General features: G+C 41.8%; 1 protein-coding gene across 4 annotated transcripts in view; it reads left to right on the top strand.

Annotated features, from left to right (window-relative positions):
- Positions 1-3023: 3023 nt before the first annotated feature.
- eea1 (early endosome antigen 1) overlaps positions 3024-10902 on the top strand; it is a 43699-nt gene continuing 35820 nt past the window's right edge. For all 4 annotated transcript variants that reach the window (XM_088645827.1, XM_088645825.1, XM_088645824.1 and 1 more), the window contains exons 1-2: positions 3024-3176; positions 8535-8612. In XM_088645827.1, the coding sequence (XP_088501953.1) occupies positions 3153-3176; positions 8535-8612 (102 nt within the window). In that variant the 5' untranslated portion in view covers positions 3024-3152. The remainder of the gene's footprint in view (positions 3177-8534; positions 8613-10902) is intronic.

The following is a 10902-nucleotide window of genomic DNA, read 5'->3' as shown; positions in this document are numbered from 1 at the left end:
ATTATCCGACTTCTGAGTCCCTAAGTTTAAAAAAAGTTATCCTTGTTTTGATTTCATGTTTGGTTGCTGGCAGCAACCAAAGACACCTAAAATTTGGGGCTGCTATAAGTCGATTCTTTCAGGCAATAAAATAAACAGCAATTTAGAAAGCAAGAATATGCAGAGATCAATATATAATTCAGGAATGTGTTGGTCCCTATTGATTTAATGGTAATGACACTGTTTAACAATCTCCATCTATTAATGAGATTTAATTTCATAACCCACAGCATGTGTGCATTCATGCTCTTTTCTTCAGAGTTTTTCTTTCTTTTATTTACAGTGGTTAAAATGTACACCTGGGCTCTCACCCAGCTGTTAATGCGATATAACATCTCAGATTTCTTATTGGTTAAGCAAGGACTGCATCAGTTGTCTCCTACCAGGGGAATATTTATCATGGAAAGCACTCATTTGCCTGGTCCGGTCTGTTCTCCATCTTGACGCAGGCCAACAGGACATTTAAAAGGCTAGCTTCACAGAAGCAGCTTGGAAAACCAGACGTTTTTCATTTTGAACACAGAAAAACAGAGATCATTGTTCTGCTGTGATGTAAGAGTCCTGTTTGGGCAATTCCCAAAATGGCACATCTCGGGACAGACAAAGTTTACACTTATCCTTGATTTCCACGGCATAGGAATCATCCAATGATGATAGTTTTCTCACCGTGTGAAATGAAGAGCTGAATAAAGTATATTTGTGTTTTACAACAAAGAAGAAGTCATTTAGCACTGGGAAAGTGCGAGAAGAAAACATGAAAAGACAAGACATGAAAAAGAGTCTCATGACAAGTGATGCAATATAAGTCCATTTATAATAATAATGTTTTTATTCATAAAGTTAATTTATTTCCTTATGATGAACAGACACGGGTGGGAATAACACTGTGTCAAATCTTCCCACAATGAACAGGCCACCCTACTGAAATAAGGTGTGTCTCCAAATAGAAAATGGAAATCAATAAACCTGTCGTTAAGAACTTAAGATGGAACACTAAAAGATAGCAAAATTAGAGGGCTATGTTTGGAAACCACTGACTTTAAAAAGCCAGACTAAGAATATATATTTTTTTAATATCATATATAATATATAATGGAACAAGTAATAGGTTTATTCCATGCTGAAAAGAGAAGAGAGAAAACACAACGTTTCAGCTGTGAAGCCTTCTTCGGCTGACGCAGCTACCCACCTGAACTACTTTAATATAAATTATCATATATAATATATATTGTATATATGATATAATATCATATTTTTAAAAGAAAAATATGCTTTGATTTAAAACGTAATGACTTTGGTCCATTAAACAGCTTTCAGACAACCGCAGCGTGCCCAGGGTGGACCTTGCCTTGTGTGCTTTTGCTTGCCAGGATAGGCCAACCTTGTATTGGATAAAGCAGTTTGAAAATGGGTGTTTTGTATGGATGGGCAATAATACTGTGCTTAAACTGTGGTTTCTACCATTCTTTTTTCTACCAATGGTTTCCTATCCTATCCATCCAGGTGGGGCTACACACTGGTGGTGGTGGAGGGGATCCCCATTACCTGTAAAGCGCTTTGAGTGGAGTGTCCAGAAAAGTGCTATACAAGTGTAAGCAATTATTAATTATTATTATTATTATTATGCTATTAACATGTCTTCACTGTGCTTGCACTTGCATTAGACCACGGTAATTCCTTGATGTGGAACAACAGAAGTTACAAAACCTAGTACTGTAGCATGCACCGTATTTCACTCCTCCGGTACAGGAATGCACGAGACAAAACAGCCAGACGAGACGTCCGGATCAGTTAGTGGCTAACAACCAAAAGGGCAGGATGAGTTGGAGGGCCTCTTTTTCTATGTTCTTAAGACGCAACAATTGTGAAGTAACCCCGCAGTAAAAGTACAAAAATAGTATAGTAAAGTCACCACCAACTCTCATAAAGGTTAATGATAGTACAAATGACTAGTGCAAATTGTAGCAGATCTTGGCAGCATATCACTCCTACACTTACGTTTCTACATTGGTTGCCTGTTAGGTCACATATTCAATATAAGATCTTGTTACTGATTTGTAAGGCTCTGAATAATCTGGCTCCATGACAATTTCTGAATTCCTTCACGTATCATGTATACACTCCCACCCGTTGAGGCTGGTCCTCTGCTCATTGTACCTGGAATTGAAACTGTGGGGCTGTTGGTGGCCGTGCCTTTTCTGTCACCCCACTGTTATGGATCTCCCTTCCACCTCTTCTTCGAGAGGCAAATTCTTTGACTCTCTTCACATCTAAACTAAAAACTCACCTTTTGACAAGGGCCTGTGTCTGATTGCCCTACATTCTATACCACATGCTTTTGTTTCATTTTTTTTTCTTTTACTCTTTTTGTGCTTTTTCTTTATCACTATATACAGCGTCCTTGGGGTAAAGTACTTCCTTTCTCTACTCCGTTCTTTTTAATTGAGTAGTTTTCACTTATTTCCTTTCGCCATATTTAAGATGGTCATGCCATTATATTACAATACCGTTCTGGTAATAAGAGGCCTTGTGATTCATTTCCTTAGATACACCACTGATTGGAAACATCATTTTAATGGCATAAAAACATAAGTATTCTTCCACTTCTTTATTTCACTCTCTTATAATCAGATTTTATAATTAATCCTCCTTTAACCCACAGCACAACCAAAGCAGAAACGGGCAATTAAAAATTTTATAAAGGGCTTCTTCTTTTCTGACTGATTTTTTTTTTTATTTTTTCAAAAAAAAATACATGACATTACCATCCCGTGAACCATTCCACTCACTTCCCGTATTCCTTTCACAGAGCAGTCTAGAAAGAAGGCCCGCCTCACTCGGCTCCGGGCTTACCAATGAAAATGCAGGACGGCCTGCCAATCATTCCGTGTTCTTCCCTTCTCCGTTCTGTTCAACCGAGCGACGCCCCGCCCCCTTTGCACATGAGCTCCACCCCCCTCCCCGTAGCACCGCCCCCACCCTTGTGCTCCGAATTGCAGGGCTGTCAGCAAGCGGGCTTGGTCAGGTGCTTCTGGGAAACGTAATAAGGAATAAAGTTTTTCGTTTCGTTTTAGGTTTTATTTTCGGAAACAAAAGGGGCACCGGTCTGCACCATGTTCAGACGAATACTGCAGCGGGTAAGCTCGGCGCTGGCGGAACTGCGGGCGTGCTGGTGCGGTGCGTCTTGTTTTCTCTGTGATTGAATTAGCTGTCCATGCCCTGCAAAAGCAAGGCCTGTCCTTCCTCTCTCTCTCTCTCTGTGTGTGTGTAGGCCGTGCGAGTAGGCCTCCTGTTTGTCAGTGGACTGCCGCTGATTAATGTATCAAACGACAACGATCACTTGTAGCTTTTGGCGTTTGATGTCGAATTCAGCCCTTCAGTCGAAGCTGCGGGGAGCGGCGCTCAGGCTGCTGTTTGCAGCGGTACAGACCCTGGACCTATAGTGTCAGGCTTGGCTGATCCGGACTATTGAATTGGACTCGCACAGAAATCACCAAGTTAGTGTGGGCGTTCCGCTTTATTCGCATGGCGTGCCGTGCGATTGGCTGTGCCGACGATGTCTCGTTTTTTTTTTAGTTCTGATTTCCTTCTGATTTCGACGTATAAAAGTGTACGTCTGAAGCGAGCTCCCGGTGCTTTATTTTATCAGCCGTGTGTACGGGCTGTGCCCTCCAGTCATGGGTACTGTCATTAATTTTAACTGGACTGAGCAGCCTTCGCTCCTGGAAGCGGTTTTAATGCATTACATTGTGAAGCGTTTAGGTCATCAGTTGCACACATCCATTCTACTGTTTTTTTTTTCTTTCGGTACGCTTAGTATTTTTAATGATGAAATACAGTTATTGTCCGGAAAAAAAAACTTGGCATTCGTATAATTTTTACAGCACTGTTGATGATGTTGTAGTGATGGCTTGGTACCATCATGTCAGACTCTTTTGTATTTGTACACAAGCGAAGCTTTGTATTCAAACCAAACGCTCGTCAGAAATGGTGATCTTACCGGTTGTAAAGCAATTGCTAGAGATGTGTTGAAATAATGAGACTACTGAATCTCTGAGTTAGTCCTGCCCTACCTGGGCGAAAATAAAACTCGAGATGCCAATCACAGATGTGCCTGAGTCTGCTCCATTTTGTGCCCGGTGTTGTATCTGCTGCACTGTTATCGCTATGTGAAGGTGGCCAGTTTTAATTTGGCAGGACCTTGCATCTCAACCTAGGCTTCCAGTACGAGCCAGAAGGATGACGTCTAATGATCTATCGACGTGCAACGAAGAGTTGTGAAGTTAAACGTCCTTCTTGTTACGTTTCACAGCGTAATGTCAAAATGCAACCCTTACGTGGCCATGACCAGGAATCCATGATCATGATGGTAGCCTTTATTACACTTGGATTGCAGGAGTGGCAAAATGATCCAATTAAGCTTTCCTCTCCACTTATCTTACTTTTCAGCATGGAATTAAACTCCGCTTGTTCTAGTCATGCCATGCCCCCGTTAACTGATATAGTGTATGTCCGTATGTCCACAGTGGAATGTGCTAAGTTATAGTGGCATGTCGAGTAATATAAGAATACTATAATGACACCATTAGTAGATTATACCCCTCTTCATTTAAAAAAATGCCCTGGGACCACAGAGAGTCACGACCTCAGCTTTATGTCTCATCTGAAGTTGGGTCCTTTTTTTTTTTTTTTTTTTTTGTTTTACAGTCTAGTGTCCCCGTCACTATACTGGGGCATTAGGACCCACACAGACCGCAGGGTGAGCGCCCCCTGCTGGCCCCACTATTGCCTCTTCCAGCAGCAACCTTAGTTTCTCCCAGGAGGTCTCCCATCCAGGTACTGGCCAGGCTCACACCTGCTGAGCTTCAGTGGGCTGCCAGTTGTGAGTTGCCGGGTGATATAGCTGCTAGCATATCATTTTATTCCCATTACATTTTACACCCTTTCACACTTATTAGGTCACTCCTCGGAGGACTGAAATGTAGGGCAGTATTTTTTTTTTGTTTTTCCTACCTTTGACTCTTCAGATTTAAGGCAGCACGTTATCTACATACCAGTGACTGAAAAGCTGGCCTAAATTGGTGGACAGTAGTTTTTTAGCAATGTGAGTGAGACTTAAACACCTAAATGCTGAATGGTAGTCATGTGTTGGAAAGAAGTGACAGCAACTGTACAGAAGCCTAAATAAGACTGGAATTTCATACCCGTCATTCCCCTGTATCGTTGTTTCTACTATGCAGTACTTAAAATCTTTCATTAACATGTTTTCCCGGGTTTCAAGGTTAACTGTGATGTATTTGATGCATGACTATCACTTAAAACAGATGTCAGTCTTTTCATCATAAGATCTTCTAAGACCCAGATAAGATGATGGGTATCTGCTTAGATGTTTTTATCTGGGGATTCAAACCATCCCCAATAACAAACTGCATTCTGCCAACTTGAATGAACGCACATCTGTTCCTGCTTCATGCATTTTAAACACATGTTTAAAATGAGTCACATGGCAGGCTAAATATATTTTACTGTTGCATTATTGCATAGGTCTGCTGTCTAACAATGTATGCAAGTGTCAAAGACATTTTACGTGGCGAGCAGCCTTCTGAGTGGACAATATGTTTTGCAGCTTCAACAATCTAAGTAATCTAATGATGGTGGTGAGCAAAGCTTAGCTATGTTTGCATTTCTCACAAAGATCTGAACTATTCAGAACGTTTAGAACAAAGCATATTGATTTGCATTGTTTGCCTAGCTATCTGTGGGTTAATAGCAGCTTAACACAAGGTGAGACTCTAATTATCTACGTTATAAATAAGAATGCGCATTCAAGAGGGACTAGGGAGGTCTTGAGCTGTCCTCCAGAGGTAGAGACCACAATATAAACACGGGGAAGACAGGACACAGGGTTGGCGCAATCCAGGGGAAAACAAAGAAAGAGAAGATCATTTTTCTTTATCCTCCCTTTCTTCCTCCAGGCTTGAGTCATGCACGAGGACCTTGTTCTGATCCCTCTTGGAGACCAGATTCTGGCTATGTAATCTGAACATTATTATAGAGAGCCTGCCGTCATGTTTATTTTAGGAAATTACGATTTCCTGCGTTGTGGAATCCTTGGACTTGCGACATACTCCCCTAGTTTGGTGATGCGTTTCTGGAATAGGAAAATTAATTTCTGTTTTCCTTTGGGACTCAGTGTTACAGGAAGGCAGATTTAGTTCTGACACAGAAACATTTTCCTTAGGTTTCTCAGGTTGTTTCTCTGTCTGCCCTGTTTAAGATACTGTGGTTGTACTTACTGTGGTAATACTGTAGATTACAAGAACAGAATTTGGGGTTTCTTAGCCTACAGGAAGCGCGACTCAGGAATATACAGATTGTACACATTTGTATAGTTTTGTAAATTGTCGTTTAGTTGTGTTATTTTATTGTTAATGTCTGTCCTGTCAAGTCTGAACCTGATTTATTACTTTGTCACCAGAGCTGTGTCTTGAGTCGCCTTGTTAAGGCTCGGTATTATCCTCTGTGTGTACAGGTAATTAATCGGGTTTACTATAAATTGTGGAAGCCGTACACATAAATTAGATTATGACTTTCTCTGTGACCCACTCACCTGTCAAATGTGGTAAAATGCATGTTTATGTATTCACACTGTTGATAAATTAACCACTCGTATAGCAGGCGGGAATCCCTACACTTTTCAAGAAACATCCTGGGGTTTTTAATGACCACAGAGAGTCTGGACCTCGGTTTTACATCTCATCTGAAGGACGTCACTTGTTACAGTATAGTGTCCCCATCACTATACTGGGGCCACAGATTGCAGGGTGAGCACCCCCTACTGGCTCCTCTTAATACCTCTTCCAGAAGCAACCTTAGTTTTTCCAAGGAGGTCTCCCATCCAGGTACTGGCTAGGCTCACACCTGCTGAGCTCCAGTGGGCTGCCAATTGTGGGCTGCAGGGTGATAGGGCTGCTGGCAAATTGGCAGCCTGTCCAAACGAAGGGTGATCTAGGTGAGGTGTGAAAAACTGGAATGTGTAAGAGGGAGAGGCATGAAATCAAGAGGCATTTGAAGAGAAACAAGTCTATCATTGAGAGGAGAGTGAATGTGTGGTCCAGGTTTAAGGATAATCTTGGCTTCTGATCAGATTTCCATTTGTTGTTGGTGGTGAATGTGTGAAGGGCCTGTTACTGATATTGTCACCGGTGATGTGATATTCAAATGTGGCTCAAGACTGACTGTGAGTTGACATATACAATACTTTACACCAGTGCTGGATCTGCAGTTGCTGGCCCTGGGATGCATTAGAAAGCTGGCATGCATTTAGGTCAGGAAGGGCTGCCTTTTCAGATTGGGGATGTGTGCTACGTTTGAGAAAAGGCTGCCTCATAAAACAAGAGTGAATGGGGCTCTAGAAAATGTTTATGCTGGAATTATCAAGGTAAGTTGGAGAAGCAAACAAACAACAAAGACAAAAAAGGTCAGATACATTTCTTGAGTAACATCTTTCATGGAAACTCTTAAAAACTGGAGCAGCTCTGCTGTCACTTTTGCCCCAGATATATTCCAAGAAGATGAAAATTTGGATGATTGTATCACTGTTTAATTAGATAATTCTTATCATTTGCCAGCCAGGATTTTATTCCCTCCTGTCCAGCTCCCTCTCATTAATTAACTCTAGGTCTAGCAGTATGGAGAAGCACAGTCCCTGCTGTATGCCTGCCTGTCATCACTGCTGTTCATCCAGTCTCTCGCTCCAGGCAGGATGACAGGCACTGTTTTAATAACAAATTAACATATTGGTTTGCTCTTTCTGTTTTCTTGCTTTTACACTGTGAGGAAAAATACTAATTTTTAGCCTCCTCTCCCCCCTCCAAAGGTTTGATATGATCACCTACCAGGTTGATTGTGTGTCCGTTGCTATGAAGAGTCCATCATTTTCCACCTATCCCACTTGGTATCTATAATGGGCAGATGTAACAGACTGCACTTTGGCTCATTTGAGTTGTTCTCAAACACACCCCAGCATTTACAGGAAACGTAAAACAAAAAAAACCTTGTAGAAGATATGGACCTCAGGCATTGTTACAGAAATAACAACAAGCTTAGGTAGCCTCCATAGAAACATGGATGGGTGTGTCTAAGCTAAGTTCCAAAGAATAGTTTTTGTCTGTATCTATTTGGTTTTATTTAAAAGGACGTGATAAAGTGACCTAGGCAAATGTCATGCTCTTAAGTAGTTATCTCCTCCATTGTCTGTGAAAACAATACTGTAATCATTAAAAATAAATTGAACACATTTTTCCACACTAAAAGCATTTTCTGTTGTTGCCTCCAAACTATATTTCTTATCCTCTCTTCTCTGGTTGATAACACTAATGCCTTGATACAGTTATTAAAAAAAAAAAAGGACGCCACTGTCTCATTTTTATGAGCAATGGCTGGGCACCAAGCGTTACGTCTCCTGATGTCCTGTGCTTTCGTTTCTGTCCCAGACCCCGGGGAAAGGAGGCTCGCAGGGCTCGGATCCAGACCAGCCCGCTGCGGACTTGAACAACGAGGAATCCTCGGAGGTAATCTTCTGCATGTTCGGTCTCCTGAGGAATCTGCGTGTGTGTGGCTGTCATATTCTCATCTGTGTGGCTGTCTGATCTGATGGGGCTGTTTCCACTGTTATTAGATGAGGTGACTCATATATAAAGGTTAAAGCTGGGAGACCGATGTGTGCCTCAGTGGGTAGAGGGGCTAGGCTGAGGGCGGGGGGAGCTCTGGGATCACGGGTTCGAGCCTGGGTCGCGTCGCTAGCCGACTGTGACCCGGGTGCCTCGTGTGGCAATGCGCCGCTGTCGACGTGACGCAGAGAGAAGAGTCGGATTAGATGTTCAGGGCTCTCTCGGCTCTCGGCAACAAAGCCATCCCTGTGACCTCCCAGGCACTTGCAGGCATACAGGCCTGTAGATGAGGGACGGGTATCTCCTCCAATCAGCACTGATTCTCCTGTACGGGTGGTGCTACACAATGTGTAAAAAGGTGATTGGCTTGAAGATGGGTGGGTTGGAGGAGTCTACGTATGTGTCCTCATTCTTCCCTGTGTGTGGTTGCAGGGTTCTTAGCTATGAGCTCTTATGGGGAAAAGCATTATCTAATAATGCATCAGCAGCTGGCTAATTGTTCTGTGCCTGTAAAAGTGAGGTCTGGCGATTGACCTTTCCTAACGTTGTTGAGTACGAAGTAATATCTTGGCTTAAGTCCTGAGAATTTAAGGAAACTGGCCGTTGGCACATACTGTACACAGGATCAGAAACGTTTTTTTTGACGGAACGTATTGTATGCAGTTTTCCTCTGAGATGTAACAGTGTACAATCTGCAATTTGTCTTTAGACCACCTTAGTAAAAAAAAAAAACACAGAAGATTTAATCTAGTAAGATTTAGTCACCCGTTAGAAAGCCACTGCATAGAGTTATTTTTCGTTTGACAGTTTTCATTTGTCAATAAGTGTGTTTTTTTAAAAAGTTAAAAAGCATAACCTGAAGTTTAAACCTTTTTTGATTCTTGTTTGACACCTTCTGTCTTTGGCTACAGGCAAATGGGCACGAATTTTACTTTCCATTTACAGAAAAGCTATAGTGAAAGATTTCATTCTTTAGATCACGTAATGGGAACATTGGAATCTTTTAAAATGAACATCATCCCTTGAAGTTCTTGTTTTTATGTTGTTGGCGCTTGTGATTCAGATCTCAGATTTCAGTCTCTGTTCAAGAGGATGTGGGTTGAGAAAGCTGCTACTTGTCCTTTAAGAGTGTTTGTGACCAATAAAATTACTAACTGCTTTGCGCTTAAAGATAACTGCATAACTGACTTTTGCAACAGCATATTCTCTTCTAGTTATTTTATTGGCATGGTAACAGTTGCTCATGCTTGGGTTTTGCCATTAATATGTTTCTACCATATGCTGAGCACAAAATTACCAATGTATGAAAATGGCCTTTTAATGAAAATCTCCCCTGCTTCATTTCCGGCAGTGAGTCATGCTTAACATAATATCAATATATGATAATGTATTTATCAGGCCTTTGGAGTGTACTTTAAGAATAAGTTCGGATTAACACGGATGTGTCTATTTACTGGAAAACTGGATGTAGCTGCAATGCATCTCATTATTTCAAACTGTGGGAGATGTACAAAAAACAGTGTTTTTATACTGTATGTGGCAGACTGCCAAAATGTGACTTGCTGTGAACCTGGAAACTGTACTCCCTGGAATTCTGCGCTGTCAATACCAGTCGACTTGTCAGTTTGTGTAGGTTTTGTCTGAACATCTATGCTTGGGCCATTGACAGACAACAATGGTGTCTAAGGTAAATTGTCATCTTATGTCATTGCACGGTAGTAGTTTACAGTTATCCTGGTCAGTGGAGTTGGAGTCACAGTCCTGGACACCAAAGATTCCTTCCCCTTTTGCCCTTCGCCAATGGTATCTTTCCCTTGGAGTTCCATGCTGACGTCACCCTAGACACTGGTGCGCGTGAAACATCAGCCAGTGTGTCTTGGTCCCTGAAGCTCCTGCCAGATGTGCCCCAACGATCACCCCTCTTTCAAATTCACTGAGGTCCTCTTGTAGGCATAATTGTAGTCTTATCAGGCCTGTCCAGCGTTTTTATCCATAGAGGAAGACTATTGGCTTAACATAGGACCCGCTTCTATGTGAAACCATTTCCTTTCAGTATACCTGGTGTCCCTGATTGACCCAGGAGATTCCATTTTTGTGTCCACTATCTGCGTAACTCATGCTACAGACCCTTACAGTAACCAGGAGCTGGTGCCTTCAGTGCTTTATATGTAATTATTAGACTTGTAAAATG

Source organism: Lepisosteus platostomus, chromosome 9, assembly GCF_059453375.1.
Source record: "Lepisosteus platostomus isolate fLepPlt1 chromosome 9, fLepPlt1.hap1, whole genome shotgun sequence".
NCBI classification, from domain to species: Eukaryota; Metazoa; Chordata; class Actinopteri; order Semionotiformes; family Lepisosteidae; genus Lepisosteus; species Lepisosteus platostomus.
This window is presented reverse-complemented; position numbering and strand designations above follow the sequence as displayed.